This window comes from Grus americana, chromosome 3, assembly GCF_028858705.1.
Source record: "Grus americana isolate bGruAme1 chromosome 3, bGruAme1.mat, whole genome shotgun sequence".
NCBI lineage: Eukaryota > Metazoa > Chordata > Aves > Gruiformes > Gruidae > Grus > Grus americana.
This window is the reverse complement of record NC_072854.1, coordinates 57,415,490-57,443,113: the sequence shown is the minus strand read 5'-3', so window position 1 is coordinate 57,443,113 and position 27,624 is coordinate 57,415,490. Positions and strand designations below refer to the sequence as shown.

General features: G+C 37.2%; 1 protein-coding gene across 22 annotated transcripts in view; it reads left to right on the top strand.

The window, feature by feature from the left end:
• Window positions 1-27,624, top strand: part of TRDN (triadin) — a 246,075-nt gene that overhangs the window by 194,104 nt on the left and 24,347 nt on the right. For 17 of the 22 annotated variants that reach the window (XM_054820908.1, XM_054820900.1, XM_054820910.1 and 14 more), the window contains 7 exons: window positions 1,381-1,410; window positions 13,973-13,999; window positions 15,034-15,081; window positions 20,095-20,139; window positions 22,197-22,214; window positions 24,044-24,091; window positions 24,830-24,850. In XM_054820908.1, the coding sequence (XP_054676883.1) occupies window positions 1,381-1,410; window positions 13,973-13,999; window positions 15,034-15,081; window positions 20,095-20,139; window positions 22,197-22,214; window positions 24,044-24,091; window positions 24,830-24,850 (237 nt within the window). Of the gene's footprint in view, window positions 1-1,380; window positions 1,411-8,082; window positions 8,464-13,972; window positions 14,000-15,033; window positions 15,082-20,094; window positions 20,140-22,196; window positions 22,215-24,043; window positions 24,092-24,829; window positions 24,851-27,624 lie in introns of those variants that run through there. The other 5 variants (XM_054820905.1, XM_054820899.1, XM_054820907.1 and 2 more) reach the window with 5 other exon arrangements.

The window sequence follows — 27,624 nt, the reverse complement described above, 5'->3', positions numbered from 1 at the left end:
CCATTGATAGACAGCATTTCAGTAATTCCACGTTTCACCTTTTCCTTTCTGATCTCTTTTATCCAAATATACTAACCGTTTGGAATAAAAGGGCTTTTCATTTTAAGAATGTTGCAGAGGCAGAGATCAGCACCCAAACCCAAAATACAAACACCTGAGACTGTACCTACTCCCTCCTTTGGCCTCATGACCCTTGATTTGTGTCCTGCACCAGGGCACGTTCTCCAAAGGAAGGGCAGAGCTCTGGTTCTGCTTGTTTCCTTTCCAGCTCCAGTGGCACATCTGGTCGGTTCATACCACCAGCCTGGTGCCAACTGCTCTTTTCTGGGGAGTGAGAGCTCTGAATTTGAACTCCTGTGTCTTCTTTTGCCTAAGGCAGATGCTTACTACCACCACTTCCAGCAGACATGTTTCAAGATAAAGTGACATCTCTAAATACATTTTAGAAGGTTCAGTGCTGTAAATCTAGGCTGGGGAATGGGCAGTGCATGGATTTCCAATGGACTTAGATATGATCTTGACTCAGCTCTATCAGGATTGCAAGAGTCATCTGCAGATGCAGGTAACTCTCCCATTTGAGACATCTCAGTCCTTTTAGTAAAATTTTGATATGTTTTCACAGTACCCATTGCAGATACATGCAAAGTTTTATTGGAATCCCAGGATGAGATTTTGGGGGACTTTTATTCTGTCTCCAGAGTTTGAATACTGGTCACACAGCAGAGCTTGCTCTGGGGAACTGATGCCAGGTTGTTTAAACTGGGGAATACACAGCAGTTTCCTTCCAATCTCTGCCCAATCTTCCAACAAAACTCACACTGTGGGATTTAGAGGTGGGATTGCTGCATGATCTGGTCTTGTAATTCCCCATGTTAGGCAGAGGTTTAAAAACCTGAGTATGACTTCAAGTGTTTTTTTAATTCTTATTTTACATGTTTATGCAAAAAATCACCTATTTGTCTAAAACAGATGATGCTTCATAACCTTCCTCTAGCCTCCCCTTACCCCTTCATGGCTTCCCGTTCCAAACTATCCTCTTTCTTCATTGTTGATTTTGAAAGCTTCACTCTGTACCTCTATCTCCTAATATTAGTGTCAGGGAGGAATGATAACTTTGTGACTGAAGTTAAATGTGAGAATCTAGAAAGCTGGAATTTACTCTCAATAGCAGAGCTGGTTGTCTGTGAGGAAATGCTTTATCTTTCTGATTATCAGTTTCTTCATCTGGCAAAGAAATCTATTCCTATATTGCATAATAGATGTATGGTCTGAAATATGCACACAAAAGGCTCGTATATAGGTGTTTGAATTATTTTTACTGATATTACATGTTACTGACTTTGGTTGTGAAAATACAGTATTTTTTGTTTTCCATTTCAGCTGCGGTGAAAAAGGAGGGGGAAAAGAAAGGTAAATCAATTATTTTCCCTTGACTGAAGTGTCTTTCAGGCTGTGACTGCTGTGAGAAATGTATCTTTCATTCAGTGATACAATTGCGATGACATACACCACCTCATGTGCTACCATCAGCCGGCTTTATCTGCTCCTACTGTGATAACACAGTTGTCATTTCCAGTATTGTTAGCTCCTTTTTACCACAGGCCAACACAGACCAGTATCAGACGCTTCATCGTTCTGACTTGGAAGAAAATGAAAGGCTTTTGTTACCATGTTAGGATTTGTCAAAGAGAACAAAACTTGCAGTGCACTGTGCATGCTGACCTGGCTGGTTTTTCTTTACAGAAGGTGCTTTCCTAGGGACATTTAATTTCCTCTTTTCAGATATGTATGTAGCATGAATGTAAGCTTTCCTGAAGTCATGCTTTGGTATTTTAACAGATTAGTAGAAAAAAATTGCCCTGAATCAGAACCTAAAACATTATATTAAATGTTTAAAGATAAATATACTGCATTTATGAGACCCTAAATATCTATTTATAGTGTTGTCTTTCAGAATAAGACTTGCTGAGTTGAAACATTGTTTTGTAATGTGATGATTTTATTTCAACTGCAAGAATAATGAAAGATTAGCACTAAGGTCATATTTTTCTTTAATCTATTCAAGTTTATTGATTATTTGGTTTATAAGCTGTATCTTGCTCACTAAACTGGGAACATTTCCAGAACTTTTCCATAAATTTCAGAAGATTATTTGAGATTTAGTATTAAGTAAGTGAGAAAAAAATTACTATTTCTGAACTTTACTGATGGGGGATTAATTTTTTGGGAGGGAGGGGAGTGTCTTTTGTAGTTTCAAAAAAGATTTGGAAATTCTGTGATTCACGTAGTTGAGTAATGGAGCCAACCTTTGCTGTCTATACATGAAGACATTTTCAACCCTGTTAATTTATTATTTTTTCTATTATCCCTATACAGAGTCATTAACTGAACTGGGGAAAAAAAAAATATAGTCTCAACTGTTTTAACAGCTCATGAGTGAAATCTAGGCTGTGTCGATGTTAGTGGCAAAATTCCCATTCACTCCACTGGAGCCAAAATTTCACCTCATGTGTTTAACGGAATAATAAAATTCATTTTGGTTATCAAAAATGACCATGCTTAATAGGTATCAAGCAGGATATTTTGTTCAAAGATTAATTTGCAACAACTGAGGCATGAAAGGTAGCACATGAAGCAGGGAGAATCAGAAAACTGACAGCTACACTTACAGCCATTGGTTTTCAGACATCAAAATGCCTGCTGTGTTCACAGCCTTGAATTTATCACATGGACTGTTACATCCTTAATGGAAAGAAAGGAGTGAGGTAATTGCTAAGGGTGCTACTTCTGTCAGCCTTGCCACAGGTTATAAGTCCATTCATCTACAGAGGAACATGAAGGGAATTTGTTTGAAATACCTGCTGCTTGCCCTTGGTTCATTTTTCATGGGTTAGGTGTGGGTTTTTTTCCTCCTTAACCATAATCTTCTCCAATAAAACTGATTAAAAATGCATTTTTAATGAACATTCTTTGAAGTTGGATCAATTTTATGATTTCATTTTCTTTTTTTTTATGTATTTTCTCCTAAAAAAAAATCATTTCCTCTGATTTCTTAATTTGATGAAAGGGTTTTGCCAAGGATAGGTAGGATCCTTTCAAGCACCTGGCTCAGGGCAGGGTATGCCTCATCCTGCTGATTATCATGAACCCACTCCACAGAAGTATGAAGGTGCGAACTGAAAGTCAGCTTTGGTCATTCTTCTGATATCATTTTTTTATTTATTTTTGGACTAAACCTCCCTATGGTTTTCCGAGATCATAACCAACACTGTCAGCAAGGAAGGTAGTGATTATAGTGAAAAATATGCTAGTCCAATTACATTTTCCAGTAACCATGGAAAATTGGTTGAGCAATGTTACTGTCTTCAGTTGATATGCACTAAACTGGACAACTGGAGGGAAGTAACAAGGCCTCTTCCCAAAAATGAACATACCATGCTTTAGCTTTCTCATCTAGTTTCACACTCTCTGCAGACCCCACACAACAAATATTGCATGTTACTAGCTAACTCCCCAAATCATCAGGTTTTATTTATTTGTGCTTATTCTGTTATCATCAGAAATTGCTCCAGGCTGCATGTGTATTCCTCTGACTCTGACTCGCAATAAATAGGGGCAATGTTTTCTGGTTTTGCTTAAGGAGACAGTATTTTTTGCCCAGCTGCAAAAATAATGGAAGTAGCCAGGCGGTGCTCTAAATTGACTGGCTCATTATCCAAAATATATTGTGGTAGTAGCATGCACAGTTCAAATACCCCTTTATCATTCCTCATGCCACTCATGCAGCACATATGCACTGTACTGTACACGAAGCTTTCTCCAATTATTCTGTCTTATTCAAATACACACCCCTCATCTAGAAAAACAAGAATAATGAGCAATACGGAGTGACAAGCCATCATAAAAAGAGAAGAGAAGATGGAATGACACTTTCTATCGATGGTACATTCTGTGCATAGCATAAATCAGAAATGAGGGAGTTTGAAAGAGACAGAAAAGAACAAAATTAAGATGGAGAAAGCTTATGTATTTCACTGATTTTTCCAAATATGAGTGATACTAACAGGAACCTTAAGGCACAATTTATGCATGAAATTTAAGCATTAACCATTTCTATTTGAAAGGTTAGCCTGCTAAGACTTTGTGACCGAAGTCTAGAAAATAGTCAGCTTCAGCTTCCAGCATTATGTTACGCCTTCTTTCAACGTGTGTGGGATAGAGGAGCTGTCATAGAAATGTGTAAAATATTGTCAGTTCCTAAAGGGCAAGAGGTAGCAACCCTTTGCATGAGGAAGGCACTTCCTAAAATCCCCAAGAGCTAATCTGGCTGTCAGTACACAAAAATTTTTAACTCTTCCTCATAATTCAAAGCACTGCAAGCAGGGATTCAAGTGAATTACAATAGACCCAGGTATTGGTGAGGTGACATAAAGCTTCAGGGCACCTCCAGAAAACAATAAACAGAGCTGCAACGCAAAAATATTTCCACATTTTTTCAGTTTTAAGTGCCCTCTTTAGAGGAAATAAATGTTAATATTTTTAAACCAAAACAGTATTTTTATATTTCAAAAATGTTTCAGAATTACAGAGAATTCCAAAAATGCATTGTGTGAAATGGAGCCAGATTAGAGCCACTTTCAGGGTTTCCTAGTTCTGCATAAAATGGAATTTCTCATTTCAGTTCATAGCTCCCATACCTTATTGATTTCTGACCATAGAAGGCATGGACTGAGATGGGGATGTCAAGCAAGCAACCTTAACAAGCTTTGTAAGTTCTCTCTCCTGGTCAGTCTCAGGAAAGTTTCCCTGAAGATTCATTGCTTCTGTGATTCTAGTGAACCCGAAGAGGATTTAACGATCGCATAATCCCTCCAGGTTACACATCCACATGCATATGTGTAAGAAGAACTGTCTCATTATCTAAAGTGAATCACGAACCTGAGTTGCCAGGAAGTTGGTTTCTCCGGCTTCCTACAGCTAATGAATGAGAAAAAGAGAGAGAGAGAGAGAGACGCTTCTGTCTTGCTTCTGAGAGCAAGTTAGAGAGCACATCTAATTCAGGGTAGTTGTCTTCTGGGAGTCTCATGTGCTATATAGACTGCCTACAGCTAGATGGTATGAGTACTTATGAGCTAGTGAGATGCAGAAGCTAGTTCCTTGTCAATAACATGACTCCCATTCTGATTTTCAGCATTATCACTCTGGCAGCTTGCTCTTAAATTCATGTAATAGTTTTTAGAAAGCCAAAAAACACACTCGTCCGACAAGTTTCATCAACAATAAATTGACAGGAGAGTATGCAGGATCACATTTTGACCTTTTCCCAATAAACGCATCATGGTGTAAAAAGCTTAATGTAGTCTAAGTGCAGCTAATATCAAACAAATGCAGAAAATGGGCAAGACATGTACATTCCAGCTCCAAACTACACATTTTTGCCAATCCAGTAAAGGACAATTTCTTTCAATTACTCCCAGTAAGAGTACCCTATCCATCGCGTGGAAACTGCTGCTCTGCATACAGAGTGTGGTATAAACTGGCCAAGGCACAGCAGTGTCTCTTTTCAATGTATATAAGAATCAAGATGCTTTTCAAACTGAAAAAGAACTGGGCAGTAATGCATTTCAGAACTGCTTAGCTTTGGAGTTGACCAGAAAAACTGGAAGGCAGCCTTATTCATAAAGCAAATGGCCACAGCAGCATGGGATCTCTGCTCAGCTGCAAATACCACTGGTGCAACATGAACCACACCTTCATTTTGTAGTTTTCTAACATGTCTCAAAGGATAAGAGAGTGGACTACCTAAGTCTATCACTGCAAAGTGTACTACGCAGTCCCCTAACAGAATGTGTATTCCTAAACAGAGAAGAAAAAAAAAAAAAAGTAGAAATCATTTTCAAAGCATTTCTTAAAATAGTGTGAAAAAATCAGTATTATGTACGAGAAAATAATAAAAACAGTCACATGCTACTATGCTGTTTAAAGTAGCAGTTCTATTTTGTAGCTGAAGGTAGGCATCTCCTTCAAGAGGTAACACTCATTGAATTAGCCACAAGATGGAGCCCAAAGGATCTTCCAGTCGGTAGTTAACATTGCCTTCCCGAATCAGATTAAGAACTAAACAACGTGGTTTTACCGAAAAACACTCTACAGGAGTCTTAAGCTGCAGATAAGGTAGTCTTCAATGCAAATCCACGCCTGCCTAAAGATATTTTTAATTTAATAGATGACTGGCCATACATTGGTGAGCTCTGACTTCTTATGCTGAAGCAACGAAACCTCATAATTTTCCAGGAATATTGATGAATAGAGAATTTGCATGAAATACAGAAAAGTCTACATCAGTTACCTGACATTTGCTTGACCTCTGTTTACCTTGTCTCAACTATGTTGGGGGGTATAAATAATTTATGTCAATTTTGCAGGGTTATGTGAGACTTAATGATCTGTACAACCTCTGTTAAGTGATGGCCAGGTCTTGAGGGACCAGGCTCATGTACTTTCCATGTTGCAGATATTTCAGTTAGGGTAAGACATGACCAGAAAACACCCTACAGAGTACCCATGCAATATAAGTAGAAAGTAGGCAGAGGAATGGTGAATGCAGTGGGCTCAACACTTTTCAGTGAATTCAGAAATTTTAAAAAACTTTTTTAGATCCTCAGGTGAACTTAATCATTAAGAAACTTTAACTCATACAAATTTAGATATCTAAAGTTAGTCATCTACATTGAAGCTATTCACCCTAGTCTCACTTTAGAGTTAATGGAGAGAAATGGAGAAAACAACAAACCTGCAAAACAATTCATATTGATAGATCTAGCATAAAATTTCAGTGATAGATATGATTACAAATTGTGCTAATCATTCTTACTTGCCTGAAAGTACAAGAGTAATTTATTCAGCCCCTGCTACCAATAAATGTAGACAGTTAAACTAGTACTTTAATGATTATGAAACAGTTGTGATTTCTGAAGAAAGAAATCTGTGTAATTGGTGGCCTGTGTTGTTACTATAAGTTAGGTGTAACGCATGTATATTGGCATCATGTCAGCAACATTTTCACCTGTCAGTCAGCATAATATCCTTAAACATCTGCATATCCATATAATACATGGTTAATTGGCTAAAAATTTCCCCATAGGATAAACTATTACTTTATTGCACTGCACAAAGATGTCTGCAAATGGATGCTCAGAGGTATTATATTCAGATGCAATTCCAGAATTAACAGTCTTTCTAGTGGTAATCTTCATTTCCTTTTTTATCTGTGCAGACATAATTTTCAGAAATGTGCTATTACAAAGTTGTAATTAAAGTAAAAACAGTGATCAGCAGCATTTCATGAGGAACAAAGATGGCTCAGGATGTTCTGCCTCTAGAAGCTAGTCATTAGCCCTCTGCTTTAATCACTGTATTAATTTGGGTAGCACACTGGGAAAAGTCCATCTTTTCAAAAGCTAATTATTTTTTATTGTTCTCCACTCCTAATATCAAGTAATCACTGCTCCAAAATTCTTCTCTTCTAGATTTTTATGAGGTCATCTTATTTTTGTCTTGATGATTGTTTTATATTTCTTTAATAACATATGTAAATATATATTCAGCCATTATTATAGTTTTACAAATCCAGTCATAGTTAAGAAGCAGCTCAACAAAGAAGTTCATATTCAAAGTATTTGCATAGAATCTGGACCTAGGAAGTTAGTTTGGCACTTTCCCCAAATAACAGGCATTATGAAATAGACTGAAGATTTAAATACTAATGAATATTAACATCTGCAAGAGGTGCTCCTTTTGGCTCAAATTGTTTATAGAGAATGGCGAACAACATTATTTTTGCATAAACTAAAGTAAATATTCAGAAAAAAAAGTCATGACTCTAACATCCTATATACCTCAGTCTGCCCGATTTCACTCCGTTACCCTTTATGAGTCAATAATTTGTGTTGCAATAAAGCATGGCCTGAGCTTGGCTGTATTTTGCCTTAGCTATATCAAATGTAATACTGATATTACTAAAAGTGAAAGCTTATTAAGCATATTCTCCCTCATCTGTATATTCCCATCCCATAATTTCAGGGAAGAGCACATAAGAACGTCAGAAGCTGAGGATGATATTGAGAGGAAGCTCTCCAGGTCTTTCACCACATGTGCCTAAAGAGGAAATGCATTAATGCAGCACATGCACCTCATCTACATTTGACTGAAATTTTATTCTTTCCAGCTCCGTCGATGGAAGATTTGTCCTCCTGGGATTTTAAGACTTATAGTACTTTAAAGACATTAACTTTCAGTGCTATCATACAAGATTGCTGTTTCAACAAGACTTACATTTCCCAGTGCATTTCTATTGTTTAACTGACAAACTGGGAAACAGAGAAAGATTGGAATCATTACTGATGCTCCCTACAGGCATGCATCTCAGATACAAGGTGAAACAATTCCTCTCATTAAAAATCGTTAAAAAAATGTTGGACATGTCTGTACTTCTTTCCTACTTCTACTATACTTACCCCATGCTAAAGTTTCTCCCTTTCCTCCTCTTTCTGGGTTTTTGTTTGTTTGTTTGTTTTTTCCCAGCTCTTCAATTCCCAGCTAAAAATAAGTCTTAAAAACCAATTTCTTCTAGACAACAACAGCAAAAATCCCCCAAAACCAAGAGTCAGCTCATTCCTCACCATGCAGCCCTGAGGTATAAGGTAAACCAAACAGCAAGGACACAAACGTGCTAACTATATGAAGGCAGATATCTTGGACCAGGCTGCTCTGGTAATGGAAATAAAGCAGAAGGAACTGTGAGAGCAGCCTGCCAGCTTTTTTGGTGGAAAGCAGAAATAGAAAGATCAGTCTGTTGCAAGTGAATTCCCTCAAGGCTCTAATATCAGTGGATAATTATTAATTATAATGGCAAAACATGGCATTTTAGGTGGGTTTGCCTTAACCATTTACCCTGTTGCCATCATCAGTCCCAAGAGTCCTGCTGAAAAAGTAATCCAAGTAAGTCTGTGGTGCCGCACAGATCCAGAGAAGCATTGCTTGATAATGAATTAGAGTGAGAGTGCTAAGTGGAAGCTCAAGTGCTCTGCTTCCCTGCAAAACTTCCAGATAGCCTTAGATAAATCGCTTAGAATTTCATACCTGTCATGTTAATTTGGAATAATACTTCCTTAACGTGTACAAACCCGGACAAATATCCTGAAAAATTCTAGGTTTAAAGAAAACCAGAAATGTAAAATGGATGCTGCAGGGAATTAAAAGATTCTGTAAGGACAAGGCTTGCACAGAATGCATGTTAAAATGATCATACACCAGCTCCCTCTATTTGTGCCACCATGTCCTGTACCACACTCTTCTTGCATTCTTTACTTTGACCTGTCATTGGGGTAACTATACGCTGTCACAGCCATTTCCTAATGTAGAGCTGGGATGGGGGCAAGCACAAGCCAATCTCTTTATAGGAAGCTTGCTGCAGCTAATCTGTTTTGGGAGGATCATTTTTTTAGACATATGCTCATTAGACTGTATTTTTTTTTGCACAATCAGTCTGCCTGTGGCTCAGTCAGCCAGCAGGACTTGAGGAAGACACAGGCAGATATGAGGGATCAGATCTGCTGATCTAGAAAACTTGTGGGAACATTTGATTTCTCCTTTGAATGACAAAGAGTAAAGACAATAACTTCACAAAGGCGGGGAACCGCTCTTGAACACAGTGATAAATCCTAATAATCCCCCCCCTTTTTTTTTCCCCCCAAAGTTATCATTTGAGACATTCTGAACTGGCCCAATGTAAGGAATATGTTTTATTCTGGTTGATTTTTTAATAATACAATTGCTCCACAGTCTGAAAAACCTTGCACTGACTAGATAAAAACTGTTTTATTCAACCTTAAATTAAAACCATATTATTGATTAGGCAGAATGATGTGGCATCTTAAGTTCTTGCAGACTACAGTATTCCCACTGAATTTTGAAGGAAGAATGTCCATTAGTTTGTCTAAGGGCCAAATTGTTAGTTTGTCTAGAATTTGTTTTCAGGGAGAATGGACTTAGTTAGCTTGAATAAAAAAACCCCAAAGATTTATCCTTTGTCATGATGTATAAACTGCAAGGTTAAGGCACAACTCTAGATAATTCCATTAAAAGACTCCTGTTGCTCTTGATTCCTCTCTTGGCCTGTAATGTTTTTACAGATTAACATCGTGGGTGTGTTCATCTAATGCCCAGTCCAAATCCTGCTAAAGAGTCTTTGTGCTCACTTTAATGAGAGATGAACTAAGCTCTTAGTCTAATGGAAAGTAACTTTCTTATTTATAATACACAGTAACTATCCAATTAGAAATCATTTTCTCAGCTACAGCATGTATTATTATTTTGTTATTCTTCACTAAAACAAATAGTTCTGGCATTGCTTTCATTTCTGGCAAGACATATTCTTTTCTTACAGAGTGTGCATACTCACAAATAATTTGCTGTCTGAACAACAAAAGACTGTTATCTAGATGCAAAATAGATATGTTATAATGAAAAAAGCACATTCTGCTTTTAGCCTTACCAATTTATGGTTCAACAAACCCAAGGATTTCTTTTCTGAACCCCTATCAGAAGCTAATTTACAAAAATATGCTGTATATAATTAATACCCTTCTGGCATTCAGAATAACAGGCAAGAGTCAAAGAAAATTTGACATGAATGTGAAAAACAGCAAGATAACTACCAAGCCCCGTTACCAAGTTTAGTTGAGAATGACACAAAAGAAATTTCAAAAACATTTTGCTGAAGGTAGAACCAGATAATTTCATTGATCCGGTTCAGATCTTATGTAGCTTTAAGCATTTCATCAAAGATCCCCCTGTTTTCATTAGATCCGAATCTAACCCTTTTCCTCCACTAATATGGTTTAGGTCTTAAACAAATTAAGATAGTTATTTAGGACTGAATTTTCTAACATTGTGAACAAGTAGTTATTTACCCAACAGGTACTACTGTTAGTTAATAACATCAGAACAACTGCTTGAAGTGAGACCAAGTGTTCATCTAACCCGACACCCTCTCTCCACCAATGGCCAACCCAGCAAACGCCTAGGGAGCAGTACAGGAATAAAAGGGACACACAGAGATCGCCTTGTGACCTCCCGCCACCTCAGCTCAGGGGCTTCCCAAGACGGAGACCGTATCTTCATGTTTAGAGCACCTGGTAGATTCTTCTCTAATTTGCCCAGTCACTTTCTGAAATCATGAGAATTTTCAACATCCACACATTTTGCAGCATGGAGTTCCACAGCTTATCTAGGCACTGTATAAAGAAATGTTATTTAAACACGAAATTTGAATAGAGCTGCTTTACTTTCAGTGCAAGATATACACAAAATGAGTGAGAGCAGCAGAATACGGCCTTTCATTTCTCACCCTTTAGATTAAATACCATATAATATATCATTAAATATTCTGGAAAGTCTGTGTCATTGACATTTAGCTTTTATCTTCTTCCCATTTTCACTAAGTAGACTAAAAATCAGAGTATCTGTGTTATAGACAATTGTGATACTGTAAAAATGAAACTAAGGGTCTTGGGATTTCATTTTTTGGCTTTCTGGTTATTGCATAAGTCATTTGAATTACATCTTTGATGAGATAATATGGCACATAGGAAAGATAGGTTTAATATTGAATGGACTGATATCATAGTTAGCAGACTTAGCAAAACATAAATGTTTGCCTTTATGGCCCAAAGACCATCTCAAAATTTCACTTCAGTATTTTTTCCCTACAAAATATAGATTTGTTTTAGAATAGCCAACACAACCTGTAAAAACTTTTAACTTTAGAAGATCTTCATTATTTCATCAAAATATGTGGTAGAAATATCTCTGAGTGATTTTTATCTGTAATTGCTATATTACACCAGAAAAAAGAAGGCTAGGCTTTTAAGAAAAGCTCTGATACCAATAATCTCTGTGTTCAAGCTCTGGCTGGATACTGACACTATACGAGTTTGGCTAGTTAGTACCTCCACAGAAGATATGGACAAGGGCAACACAGACACCTTCCTAAACTTGAGGGACCAGACCTGGGCTGAGTTCCTATTGCTTTAAACATTCTCCATGACTCATATTCACCACCAGAATAAGGGAAGTAACTGCACTGGCTTCACTAGAAAGTTAAGGCGTAATGGTTTTGGTTTGATTTTAGTGTTTTGTTAAAACAAGTTGCAGATCTGAGATAAGGTTGCTATAACAAAAGTTCGTTTCTAAAATTCTTTGAGCAGTGACAGAAAAGAGTCTTTAAATTAATACTGTTCATACGTGGCCTAGCTCTGATCATTGTTGGTGGTTACTGAAAGTGTTATGTGACACAATATTCTGTGCTAGTTATGTAAGACATTATACAAGCCCCTGAAGTTCAGATATTTTTTTTTTAATATTTGCCATGAATTTCCTTCTGCAAATTGAAATTCCTAGCTAGATGAGCATATCTCTCTCTGTCTTTTGACACAATACAAAATTAACAACTTCTACAAATTTCAGACATATTTAATGGATACTCAATTACAATAGAATTTACCTAAGCTTATGATGTTTAGGGAACTTTTTTTTTTGTGAGTTTCAGGGTGTTTAGGCAAAACAATTGAGCCTAAATTTACAAGAAGGTTTTCTTATGCACATAAAGATAACAAATATGGCTTTGTCATGGGATTCCTGTTTTTCTGCTCTTTCTTATTTCTGATTCCTCTTTTAGGAGCAAGTATATACACTTAATTTGTATCTTTGGTCACTATTACCCCCCAAAAATGTCCCGCTATTTATGCTTAGCTCTGCACACCATCTCCAGTTGCTGTCTCCTTAAATGCACAGCAACAACTTGGATTAAATAGAGACTGGATATAAAATGGAAGTGGTTTTATACTGCAGGGAAAACAAGCAAAACAAAAACCCACTCGCACAACAGTTAGTTACTTTTTGCCCTGAGTGGGAGCTCAGTGAATCACAGCCCTGGAGCTCACAGCAGCAGAATTATTGCTTGTGGTGCTGGGCCTGCAAAGGCAGCTCATCCCCTGCACTGCTGCATCTCTCTGTGGGATTCTGCTCTTTCACACACAGCGCACCGCTACGTGCAGCTGGTACAGCCTTTGGTCTCCTAAAAACAACAGCTGCCTTGCAAAAGTCAAGAAGAAAAATCCAGCTGGTGGGCTAGGCCTTGGCATTTCGTTTCCTTCTGTAGCACCAATAATGGCTTTCGCTTTACCTTAGAAATGTTCTCTTAAGGCCCTTGGAAAGTATTAGCTCAGATTTCAGTTTTCTCTTGCCTGTTTTTTCTGCAAAAAAAGTGAAAAATGAAATGGCACAAAGTTTAGGAGCTACAGCACTGAAATGCTGAGTCCTTTTATTTAGATGTGCCCTAATTATGTTAATTACATTTTCAAATATGTCTTTCTGCTCCTCGGAGTATCACTGAATCCATCTGAAATTCATTGACCTCCCTAGAGCAGGTGCAATTATCAAGGACTCTTACAAGGTCTGATTTAGACTGCCCTAGATGTCATTTCCTCACTCAACCTAAAATAATTTGCCTGGCTTTGTCCACTATTGGACATCTCATGGTCTGAACTTGCCGTGTCTCTTAGTGGGCACTGAACTGAGCACCTCGCCCCGCAAGGCAGCTGCCCTAGGTTTGATATATGGCCACCATTTAGTGCGGGAGACTAAGCCCGCCGAGGAGGCGCAGAGCCCTCCAGGGGTACTTGTATCAAACATTGGCTAAATGACAAATTTAGGGTGTCTGTGTTGAGTAAGTGTCCCAGTTAGGCGTCTGGGGTGGATAGTATAAGTAAGACAATGCTAACTGTGCACTTTTTAATAGAGATTTCACAGAACATTTATTTTATTTCTACAAATGTCATGAATAAATGCATTAAATTTTGCATTACTGTCACGAAAATATTAAAATACACCTTTTTTTTTTTACTTCTAGCTACCTCAGAGAAACCTCACGAACACAGTAAGTATCAAGTTGATAAAGAATGTTGTTACTTCAGCTTTTAGGAGGAAGGTATTTCTCTGTGTTGCCAAAGTTTTAGCAGCTTAAGGTGAGATTCTTCTACACAGGCTCACAGGAAATTTTGACTAATGAAAATGGTTTTCAATGACTTTGTAATGCAGGACCAGGTGTGTTTCACAGGTCCCAGTGTGGGTGGAAACTGTTTTCCAATTCAGGCTGAGGTAAGACCCACCTGTGCTCTCTGCCTCCATGGCATCTTCTCACTGGAAAATATCAAGGGAGACACAGATGAGGAAGGGTCACTGCAATTCTCTGGCTAGGGCTTGATCCAGGCAAGAGAGAGATTTGTCTCTTGGTATGCTGCAGCCCTCACCTGCTACACAATCTGGACATAGCTGCTATAAATCAGAATGAAACAAACTTTTAACAGTCCTCTGATTCCGTAGCTTGCTTTTTTTCTGTCTCATAATGTTGTTTTTTGGATATCACACTGTTTTTAAATAACGCAAAAATTGCATGCAGCTTGTATTTTAATACAATATATTTATTATTGTTACTGCTTCACAATATATCTGTGGGACACAGGCTAACAGAAGAATATGCAGTATACTGAACTTTTATTTGCCGTTCTATATGAGACAACCCCACTTCTGTTATAATAAATTACTTTCATGATTTCTATATTAAACATCAAGAAGAAAATTTCTATATAGAAAATAGGTGATAGCAATGAAAATTAGCAGTAGAAACATTTCACAATTTTAGAAATTCTATGATATTTCTGAAAACTACAGAATAAAATTTTGTAATTTTAAACCAATTAAAAAGTAAAAATTTATTTTTCTTAAGAATTATTTTTATTTTTTAGGAAAAAATTATTAAATACCTTTTTTCAAGAAACATGTTCATCAAAAAATTATTCTCTAGTGTGAATATGTAATGCAAAGTCATCTTTTAAAATCATAAAGAGAATCTTTTATTTTTAAAATCTAAAAATTAAAAATCCCTCTAACATAGGTTCTTCTTATTTGCAGAGCATGAACGCATTAAACACGAAAAAGCTATCTCTCAGACTAAGCCAGGTAGGTTTGTTAATTTAATTTCCAGTTACTGCAGGCTCCATTCAATAAGGTTATATGTTGTTTGCAAAACTGGGTGACTTTCTTGAGCTAGACACTTTTTTTTTTTTTTGGTTTGTGTCATTGGCTTTTCAGGATTGGGATAGGATCAAAAATGAGGGTGAAATTTAATTAAAAGGATTCAGCTTTGACTTTTTTTCATAGTTTCTGTGACTCTCATTTGTGCAGCTCATAAAGTGTTAGCAAAACCCATTTCCAGAGTTTGGGGAAGGAGTTTTCTACTGCCCTTCAGTACATCAAAGAGGAATATTAGGAGTTATTTTCTGTAAACCAGTCATTAGGTGAAGTGAGCCTGGTCCCCAAAATCTCACCGGGTACATGACAGCCTGCACAGAGGCAGCCTCCAGTTTCTGAATTGCAGAACAGAAGCTGAACACTTTAAAAAAACAATAAATCTTGGGCTGACTATGCACTCCAGTAAACTATAAGTAATAACCAGGGACAACTGGCTGCAGTGAGCAGGACAGAAGTCCCCCTTGCAAACCAGGGCTTTGTGCCTCATCATGCTTTTTGGGGAGGAAGACACTCAGGGATCCACAGTTGGGTCTGGTGTGAAACCAGACTGAGAGGATATCCTCATAGAAAACTCAGCTGTTGGTGCTCTGCTTGCATCGCTCCTGAGTGGTCTTTTGAGGTGCAGTGGGCACTGAAAAGCAGGTGTCAGTGTTCCATCGACCTTTGCTGGCAGTGCTACTGTTTGAACTTCACATAAAAATGAAGTGCTCATGAATAAGTGGTTGGATAAACCACTCAAAACCTTATGTGTTCAATGATAAGCAGGCAGCCTTTTTTTTAATTCTGCTTTTTTTCCTTTTTTTTTTTTTGAAAGAAAACAATTTCTCCTATGCATTTACTATTTTTCTCATTTGTTTTTATGATACAATATTCCACTTGTAAGTTAAGTATTTCCATAGACATTTTGAGGTTTTCTGCAAGCCTTGAGTAGCTGATTTATTGAAGTGGTATTGCTGGTTTTGAGTCAACAGGGGAAAAAAAGCAATGTTTCTCACTCCAACATTTGAAGACTCAAAGGCCAAGTTTGCTTGGGTTTTTTTGTCTTGTTGACCACTTTTTGTTTATTAACAGCTGGCAGAGTGCTTCAGCCAGCAGGTGGGTGCGGATGGGCTCAGCCAAGGCAGGAATGCCCTAGAGAGAAAGCCACCCTATCCAACTCTGTGCATCCTGAGCAGGGGCAGTGGTGCCCAAACAGTGGGTTGCCTGAGCAGATGACATGGCCACTCACCTTTCCTGCAAAATGAAATCCGTCCTGCTGCACAATCAGCCTGATGTCATCCATGTAGCACCATGAATTTCTCTGGTGAGGCATTTGCAAACATGGGAGCATTGTGTCACAAACCAGTACGTTGGTCTGATTAAGGAGCTGACTCCAGTGTAGTATACTATATTCCAGACTAAAGCCCTTGGAATTCAAATATTTGAAGGAAAAAAAGAAAAAAAAAATACTTGCTAAATTTCCTTTACATAAAAGATCTCCTCTTGGGTGATTAATGGTTGCTTTGGAGAGCAGTGGCTGTTTTGAGTTTCAGTTGATGACTGGAAGTATTAATCTGCAAGCACTAGTGGTAATCGTGCTTCTGCCTGCTGCGTGCCAATGAGTGCTCTTGAGTTAGCAGGCTGAATTATAAAAGCCTCATTCTGTACAAAGCAGCGGCCTCCTTTTTCACCTTGATTCAGAGCAGCTCCACACTATTATTCTTATGCCTCCCGTCACCACACTTAGAAGTATCACATGACTGAGAAACTAGAGAATTTCAGAAAATATATTGATTCTGTAGGGAAATGTTTAAATTAAAGAGTGTTTTATGTATGTGTGTGAGAGCAAGTAAAGCAAGAGAATTCATTCTTCATGTAATTCTTCTGAAACTGCCTGAAATACACAGAGAAATGTTTACAGCTTTATATTTTTCCATTTAAATTAGATACATCAGGGAACGAATGAATATTAATGCTTGTAGTGCTGCAAAACTAGAGGTCTGCAGAGGAAAGAAATTCTCTCCAATGAAAGATATCAGAACTATAAATTTTGTGTTTATTCAAAATCAGAAGAAAATCTGGTTTTTTTCTGAAATATTCGCGAAGAATATTTTTAAATTTTTGTAGCTTTATAAGGTCATCAATTTTATTTTATTTTTTTGCCAGACTCCTCATGATATAGTAAACAAACAGTACATGACAAATTGGATATATTTCTTCTGTTCTTGCTAAAATATTATGTATTATCCTCATCAGATTTTTTTTCACTGCTTTTCTTCATACTGAATTCTGGTGAACAGAAATGACTTTGTGAAGCTTCCTGATGTCTTGAAGCGTGTTCCCTCATAGATAGTGTTCTCCTTTAAGTTTTGATAATATGTTCCTTCAGTTTTGCTTCTGGTTACAACCAATGGCTAGAAAGTCAGAGAAAAAGCCATACAGTCACCTCCTGGAGATCTGCCAGGAAACACATCAGGGAGTTCTCCAGTGGAATCAACAGATCAATAGTTGCTGTTTGGTTAGGTTGCAGAATAGGTAGGTGAATGAATTTCAAAGAATTACTGTATTTATTCCCAGATGAATGCAAGTCCACGGGCCTGTCCAAGACACTCTGTTTTCCGGAATGAATTCATTTTGAAAAGAAAATCTCTCCCATACTTTTAAATGGATCATACATGCCATCCACTCACAGGCTTATTCAATCAACTCCTAGAGTTACAGAGCAAAGATTGCTGTAAATTCTCACCAGAATTAGAAAAAGTATCCTATTTACTGTTCAAAAGAGCAGGGATAATATCTAAAGAAAGAGAAGCTTCAAACCTTTTGAACTTTACTTGTCATTAATCCAGTAGATGGTCCAGGACCTATGTTTAAAGTCAGTATTCTGGGGTTTTTGTGTATTGGTACCTGGAAAACTTAATACCCCAATCTGAATTAGTGAAATGCAGTTATATGCTAAAGCTCATCTAAGAACAGAAAGAGGATACTTTATCTCAATAAGTTGCATCTTCAAGCTGCTGGTTGTACTGCAAACACATTTATAGCTTCACAGACAACCATGAAATGGAGATGAGATTTTTTTTAATTCACTGCTTTCATAAGAAACTGACAATAACAATAGCTGAGTAAGGGGAAAATAAAGCCCTAAACTTAATACAAGTGAAGAGAAATTAAATCACCACCTACCAGATGACAACTGAAAAGCATAGCAATGCAGGTCTATATTTTATTTCCAAAGAATAGAAAAGATCAGTAACCATGGAGCTCTATCCCTCCCTGTATTTTTCCTCATCAGTACTGTTTTTCTTAAAGAAACAAACTCAAACTCAAAAAAAAAACCAAACCAAACCCACCAAACAAACAAACAAACACCAACCACAAAGCAAACAAAACGTGAGCTACAATTGCTGTATGTTTCATGTCCATATTTGCACTGCAGCTTTGCTGGATGCTGCTGTGTTATGGATAAGAAACATGGGCTGTACAGCAATGAGGCTGTTTCTCCATCTATTGACATATGATAAATGTCTTTTTAGACCTCTTTGCAAGTGTATACCTCTGGGAATCTCAGAGAGCTAAGTTAAAAAGAAATCATCTCAGAAAAGAAAATAAGCCTACTCTCTGCCCCCAAGAAAAAAAAAATCCTCTGGAAGTTACATGCTAAATTCAAATAAAATGTCATGCTTGTAGATACCACTCCACAGTCTGCTCTTCTAAATACTGTACTATCCACATATTTAGTCAGATTGCAGATTAGGATTTAGCATCCAAACTTGGACATTTGGGTTCCAGAGAAGTAGCCCCCGCAAAAAAAGCAGCAGTTCTTGAGGTTGACTGTTTGAAGATACGTAGGTACAGTGATGGGTAAACCAGGGATCTCATAATTCGCAGGTGGTTCTAGCCACCCATCCCGTTCCCAGTACCCCCCTCCATGACCTCAGGTAAGAACAAGTTTGACTGCCAGGCTGGAAATATTGCTCGTATTCAGGAGCCAAGCAGCTTCGAATATGCACAGACAGGAGCTGGGAGGGTTTCTAGCCAGCTGGTACTCAGATGAGTTGAATGGCTTCAGGGGACAAGACAACCCTGTCCGACCTGATCTCCACCCAGCCATTGCCAGCTTCAATCTGATGCCTCGCAGAGGTCTTGGGGAAAAGGAAGGGGCCAGAGGCATGTGGCTGTAAACTGCTTCCATCAGCAAGAGGAAGGGGAAATACGTTCTTGTGTGTCTTATACATATTTAAAAAGAAAAGTAGTGTTCTATGCAAATGTTGAAAGGTAGGAGAGAGATTTGAATTCAGGTATGGGAAAAGAGACAAAATGGGAGTGGAGCTACGAAAGGATCAGGAAGGGTGAAGTTCAAGTCAACCAAACTGGGCAGAATAGAGATCTGAAAACAAACATCCCAATTCCACCCGACTGGGCCATTGGACAGTTAAGACAAACCCCACTTGATAAGAAAGTGTAGTCCCACCTGTGTATCTGCCTGAACCTTCCCCCCCCACCCTAGCTGGAGGAGAGGCACGTGGACATGTTTGTACATATTTGTGGTTAGGCAGTACCTGAGCAGAAGTTCTCAGTGTTGTATAATACCAAACTATTGAACTTAGACACTTAGCAAGGTGATGTCCACAAAGTTATAATAGTTGTATTGTTAGAATACGGTTTCTGAGTGCTTGCCTGAAAGACACTACCAGGTATGTGGCTGTTTTCGGGTGGCTGAGACATTAGGTCCACTAATTTATTTTTTCCATGGAGTGTGATCTCATCATGCAGTCAGAACTCATAATGCATATGTGCTGTTTTACAGTGCTACAATGTGATAGTGATGCTGAAGATATGCATTTTTTGGTCATTGTGAACCAAATGTATAATATCATGTATAGAAATATTTTTCCAGTTATATGCACCTATGCTAACACAGTGTGAATTTCTAATTTTAATGCTACTTTCACAAAGCAGAGGAGAAAATTAAACAACAAAAGACAACTCCCACTGAGAAGTCAGGTAGGAGCAAGCTATTCTCTCCTGATTTATGGGGGGGGGGCATGACACAGACACACGACACACACTCATCTAATGTATTATATTTGCATTGCAATCCTTTTTTTACAGTGTTTAGCAATATGTGGCTGATAACACTTTCTTAGAGTAAATCCAGCAGAGTGACAATTGCAGATACCATTTTAAGAACAGTCTTTCCGATGACAAAGCCAGGTCAAGACATTTCAGCTCTTACGCTGCTTGTTCCAGCCTCTCTGCCAGAGCTGGGCTAATGAAATGGGGTATAGCTGTAAATCAGATCTCTGAAATGATCCCAAATATCCTCGCAAGGCATTATTGTTTGGGGGTTTTTAACCTCAGATCTTTCAAGTCACTGAATTTACAGCACGGAAACCAGTGCCCAAGTAGGAAGCGATGCAGGAGGATGAATCACCAGTTGGATTAGGGACTTGGATGGGTCTTAAACTGGCTTTTTCATTGGGAAAATGGTTTTGGAAATAATCTCTAGGTATTTGAGTTTTTTCTATGATTTAGTCCTTGTAGGTTTTGTAATAATAACGCTAACAGAAAAAAAAAAATCAGTATTGACTGTTATAGAAGCCCTGTAGGTTCACCCAAGGAATTAGAATATTCTCATCATCATTGACAGTCTACACACAAAGCTGTTTTGAAGACTTTTTCTAGATATCAACCTCTGTATTTCTACTGAGGGTAGCCTTGATCCAAACATAAAATGAAAGATTGTCAAATCTTGGACAATGATGTCAACAACAGATTTTCATTTGATATGATGGTGATGATGATGACAATGATGAATATTTTCAATAAGATAAACTGCTGTTTTGTTTTAAGCTGAATGGTGGTGTTTACTACTTCATTTCTATTCTTATTTCATATATGTTTTTCTTCTCTTCAGTAGCAGAATGTTGTACAGAACAGCATGCTCTCTAATTGTGAACATTGATATAATTTATGGGTATATATAGTTTTCTATAAGAACTCTCATGCTAATCTATCATTTTATTATGAAGTGATGTCTTACAGCACTCTATCTGTTTATCCAATAAAACTATGGTTTCGGTAGTTTTTATCTGATCATAAACCGATGTAGCTTGCTCAAAACCATATAAATTATGTTTCTGTTAATAGAATTGGAGAAATTACTAGACAATACTTCAATATATTTCTAATCTGAACATTTAATGAGTTAGAAATTACTGATAGGCAAACAAGTCTGCAGAAGGAAGAAATGATATCTTTGAATTTACAGGATTTTCACACCTAAATTCATGAAATATTTTTAGGGTCAGCTGAGCTTCACTCTTAGTTTGTGAGCAAAATCAGAAGGCTCGAACTGTGGTTTAGCAGTGGTTGGAAACAAAGCTGCTAGAAATATCACAACTTGACTACTTTTTGTAAGATTTCTTTGAGTCAGGTTCTTTTTCCTGTTTGTTGGAACCAAACTGAAAGTGCACTGTTTTATGTTGGCCAACTTAACAGAAGCCACTACAAAAATAACTTGTAAGTTTTCAGATCAATACCTGTTGAGCTTGAAACAGGCAACTTCAAACAGTGGGTAAGTCATCCCATCTTTCTTTAACACACATTTTGTAAAGATATGAAATATTCTCTGGAGATGACTAGTGCTCTCCTGACTAAAAGCGTAGATGAATGTTTTCTTGATGTTGCAAGTCAGTTGAATCCCACTCAAAATTTCCAATCATCTGTTGACTGGTCTGGAGCTACTTCTGATTTACACTGTTACACAGGGAGAAATAGTCCTGGAATACATAAATGTATTACTGTGCTAAATGACAGGATATTGCATTATTTCAGCAGGAGCCGATAGCTAGTGGAACTTGCAAAGGTCTAAACATGCTAAAGCTTAACTGCATTTTAGAGACCTGAATGCTGTGCATTTTTACACAAGTAGGGGAAGCTAAGAACAAGTGAGAACGGACTGCCATAAAAATATTTGAATATTAAAAAAAAAATAAAAGTAGAATCTCTTTCCTCTTTATATCTAAATATCACAATTTACCTTCTTTTGTCTTCTGTAGTCCAGAAAAAGCCAGCAAGTATGTGGTACCTACCTTGATCAAAAAAATCCTGTAATATGGCTGGATATGTGTGGCTTTTTTGACTTTAACATAAGGAAATTGTCCCTTAGCAATTTCTAGTTTTGCTTAAAACTATAGTGTCTTTACCCCCATGCCTTCCATTGCTTCCATTTAACATATTGTCCTGTCATTGCTATTTAAATGTCCAGTTGCCATAACCAATTGCTTCAGTACAGGAGTCAACTCATTCTATGCTGCCCATATCACAAGTCTTAAAAAAAAAAAAAAAAGAGGAGTGACAAGCTTTTTAAAAATCACTATTAACAACTAGTTGGGTTGAATAAATGTTTCTGCTGAATTAAAAAGAGAAAAAGAAAGACTTCATCACTTTTTCATCCTAATAATTTATTGTTTCAGTATAACTGCATCTAGATTTTTTCTCAGTCAGAAAGAACTGAAGAAAAAGTCCATATACTAACTTACCATGCAGCCTGCTTGTTAACCGTCTGTAACTTTCATGCCTTCAGCATGCAAGGTAAACTGCAAAAGTTAAAAAAAAAAAAAAAATATTCAGATAAGTCCCCAACTACTACCACACTCAAAAAAAAAAAAAAAAAAAGCATGTCTGTGGGAAAAATGTCAATCTTCACTGACATAAGTTTTAATTCACGCCTCATAAAACTGTTTCCCATTCAAAATTCCCTATTATCATAGAATTGTAGAATCACAGAATGGTTTGGGTTGGAAGGGACCTTAAAGTTCATCTAGTTCCAACCCCCCTGCCATGGGCAGGGACACCCTCCACTAGGTGGAGGGTATATATTATATCTCCATCTCAACATTTCCCAGCATGTATCTTCACCTGAAATCACAATTGCTAGTTCAATTATTCATCTGAGTAGCAGAAGGGCTGAGGCATATTGCATTTTTTCAGAGGCTACTCACATTTTGAACATTTTCCACTTTACAGCCCACCTTTGTGTCTTTGTTGCTCAAAAAGAACCTGATGCGCAGATTTTTAACTGTGGGAAGCATCACCTGGAAACAAGGACAGCATAGCTGTCCCTTGATTCCTCGACTCTAAAATATATTGTGGCTCTCATTTGCATGCATTTGGCATAGCTACTACTATACTATCAGATCTGTGGTGTGGGTTTTTTCAATTCTTTTTAAGCAGGTGTGACTTTTGTATAAATTATGTAGTGCTAGACCTTGGTTTTAAAACAAAGCTTCTTCATCATTTCTATTTCCAGCAACCTAAAATAAATTCTCAATTTTCCCAGTAATAGTTATGAAATAGAAAGGAGACCAGGGGAAAAAAAAAGATGCATTGCCTACCAAGCAGTGCTAGTTCTCTAATTTTCCACAGTGAGACACAATTTATTCATGTGGAATAGGATGTGTGCGAGACTTTGGGAATTCAGCTCAAGTATCTCTGACTCAACAACATAAAGGTCGAGTGAATGGTTGCTGAGTTTGCTCTGTACTGTCCTTCCAAGTGACAAAAATGGAGAGTAGAAACAAATTAAATTTCAGAAATTGAGGGGACCCCCTTATAACTGACTTCTTCCTTAAGATACATGCATAACTTTTAGTATCATTAACAGTAACTATAGGTGTGGAGCTATGTGCAGTACTACTGAACTTCGCTATTTTGTTGCTGATCCCTCAGTGGATAATCTGTTAGTAACTAGTCATGTGGCTTTTTTCCAAAATAACAGCATGAAGCAAGAGAAAATGAATGTTTATCCCATGTAATTCTTCTTAGTTTAAAAAAATAAAATAAATATACAAAATGTAACTTAGAAACATTATGGCAATTTTGTTATGCTGTTTCCTTTATCTAGAGCATGAAGCAGTCAGACATGAAAAAGAAGTTCCACCTACAAAACCAGGTAAGCGCTCCTGCATTGTACGCATTCATTACTTTTGAAACTGGTTTTTAAAGAAATTGCAAAATACAGTCAAATTTCTGCTTCTGTAATTCCACCGATGTCAAACAAGTTACACCAGCAAAGAATATGAACCATTTTCTGAAAGTGCTTGCTTTCAATGCCTTCATTTTGCTAATTATTTGTGCATATCTGCCATTTATTTGGACTCCACAGCCTTCCTGTATGATTCAACTTCTCAGGACTAGCAACAGTTTAATTTCCCTCCATAGCAGGTATTGTATGATATACTATTGAAATCATGACCTCGCACTATCCACCTTCTATGATAAATGTCTCTGCATATCATAACTCCTATGCAGCCTCACTTGTACAAGATAAAGCAAAATTACTGCAGGTGTAGGAAGCAGCACTGTTCAGTTTCACTGTGAAGCAGGCACCGTGGGGTTAAAAAATGTCTTCTCCATGCTTCTCAGTGAAAGGAAATAAGTGAAGGATTAAAATTCTTAGTATTAGTATTATTCATCCTTAACTCTAGCACAGCAATTATCATGTGTAGATGAGAACATCCCTACTTTTTTTATACATCATTAGATTGTTATTAATTACTGTGAGATTACTAGACGTTATGCTTTGATATGCAGTAAGTACATAGAACAAATAAAGCCATTCTCCACCATAACAGTATTATGCTGCACCTGACTGTTCTGACCATTGTTCTTTCCTCTTTTTACTTTCCAGTCAAACTGAAAAACACTGCAAGTACGTGTCATGCCTTGTTTCCTACAGAATATAAACCTTCTTTTCAGATGCATGTTGTCTCGATTTGCATTTTTGCAATTTTCTCATGGCGGATAATGCTGTTTTCTTGCTTATGCTACAGATACTCTTGTGTTCACCCTGCTTAGTAACAACCAAACACGCCAAAACTAAGTACATTTATGATTTAATACTATGAAGCTGCAACACTCAAACTCTGTTTGCAATTTATACTTTTTATAAAAGCTAAGTAAATTATGTTAGTAGCAAAATTGATGCTCTGGTGATTTTAGATGAGTGTAGAGACATAATTTATTTTTATGCAAATACATTGTTTATTAAAAATAACAAAATGGCATGTAACATAACTGAATTAGACTGCCTTTTCATTGCTTCTTTTACCATTTGGAAATGACTTATTTCATGAGTTCACTAAGCACATTCTTGGTCTTGTTTCAATGTCGGTGTTTTTCTTCCTACATTAATAAAAAACTAAATTAAATTAAAGAAGAGAAGAGAATATTTCCATTTTAGATTAGTTTTAAGGAGGATTCAAGGGGAATTTCTTGCATAACAAAGATTTCCACTGAAGTCATTGGATAATGTCCCTTTTAAGTTCATTAAGAGTTCTGAATAGATAAAGACTGGGATCTATGCTAATTGTGGCAAGTCACTGCATGTTACCTACTGCAAATCACAATAAAACAACAGTCAGAAGGACAGTGTTTACACCGCGTGCTTTGAATTGTAAAAATGTTGAGGTATGGCCCTTCACAGATGAATTAGTTGTAGCCTCTTTAGCACGGGATCTATGTTTTCTTTTTTTGTACTGTGCCTGGCACATCAAGACCAAACCATGTGTTACTCTGACGCAAAGTAGTCTATAAAGAGTATCCCAAACCAAGGCCAAGCCCCATGAGACACAGACCTCTTCCTGCCCCAGGTCAGAAGCTGACAACAAGGCGAGGCAAACTGATTCCATTAAGCTTCCTAAATTAGTCTCCTATGTTAAGTGCTTGAAGTTAGACAAGATGAATACTCGCTCTGAAACATCTGTCAAAAGACACAGTGCTATTCTGAACACCAGCTCCAAAGGGAAAGGGGGAACACGGAGCATCTGAAATGTGCCAGCGCTGAAGAGTCTCCTGAAATCCTGAATTGCAGCGTTCAGTTTTCAAGTCACCATTGCAAAGTTACTAATACCTGTGAAGCTATTGGTGGGTTTATTTCCATTTTTGCCAGTATTTTGAGTAAATTTTCCTCTGTTTGATTCCATTATTCAGATTTGTTCAGTCTTACATTCACTGGATCTGTTCACTGACATTTTATGTCTTCTGCACTGATTTATCTAAGAGACCCACTGATGGCACTCTTCTATTAGAGAACCATTAGAGTTTTAAGTGACTAATTCCTCATGCTTTCTGAAATAAGGATAATTTTAACTCAACATCACTGTCTACAATGCTTTTTTTATCAAAAGCTATATTACCCTGGCATATTGTGATTATAAGGAACAGCCAAGATATTTTCCCTTGACCTTTGCAGAGGGATATTTGTACCACATTCTCGAGCTATATCCTGCTGCTTGAAATCATTATAAAGGTTAACAGTGCCTTTAGAAGGAAAAGAAAGAAAGAAAGAAAGAAAGAAAGAAAGAAAGAAAGAAAGAAAGAAAGAAAGAAAGAAAGAAAGAAAACAGTAATGAGGAGACCTGCGATCATATACAAAAGTAATTCTGTTCACAGTGCCTATTTTGAGCTAACTATCCTTGAATATACCTAGTTCAAGTTTTTAAGCACCACAACTCTGTATTTTAAATTACTTTTTTCCACTCAAAGAAGAACGCTTAGCTGGATCACTGCCACCTTTGTTTCTAGAGCTCTGTATAGCTTTGCTTCATATATTTCTCAGCCAGGTGTGCAATATGCTTGCCATAACATGCACATAGCTATCATGTAATTCAGCATGAGATGTAGCCATGGACACAAAATGTTCACTGATTTTGGAGTTCAGGTCTAGTAGGAATGTAAAATACACTTCTCCTGGGCCAGATTTATTCACACATTATACCCTGTACAGTCTTACTGTAAAAGCAAATGGAGTTTAAATGAGTAGAGAGATTGCATCATTAAATGAATGACAGGTTATAAACAAAAATACAAGCTTGAGTTTGAAAAGTCCCCAAATTAACAACAAATACATTTTTATAGTAACTTGCTAAGTGAATTACCATGTAATTATAAAAGTAATTAGTATACTATCTTATTTTTCACTACTTCTGTTTTAGCGCGCAGGAGGGTCTTTGACAGCAATTGATCTTATATCAAATTTGAATGTGTGATGAAACTCAGAATTTACTCCCTGCATACTGACCAAAGATTCTCAAATTTTGAGAGGTTACCTTGAACAGAGGACAAAACTGGTGGCATTTCTTACTCATGCAATAAGTAATACCCAAATCACATTTTTTGCAATGAAGAGGAAGAACTCCTCAGTTAAGGAGTGAGGGTATGAACCCCCTTCCAAGATTTGATGCCTCAGACAAATTTTTTTTTTTATTTTTTTTTGTGTGTGTGAAAATGAGAAGACATATTAATCCATGGGTCACAATGCAGTAATGTATCAGCTTTCAGCAATTATGAGCATGATCATAAGCAGAAATGTAAAATATTAAGGGACTTAAGCATGCTAGCATTTAATAGCAGCAAAACCGGCCTTTGCTGAATGCCTGTGGTGCCTAAATATTTAGCACTGACATTAATGAGTCTCCTTATGAA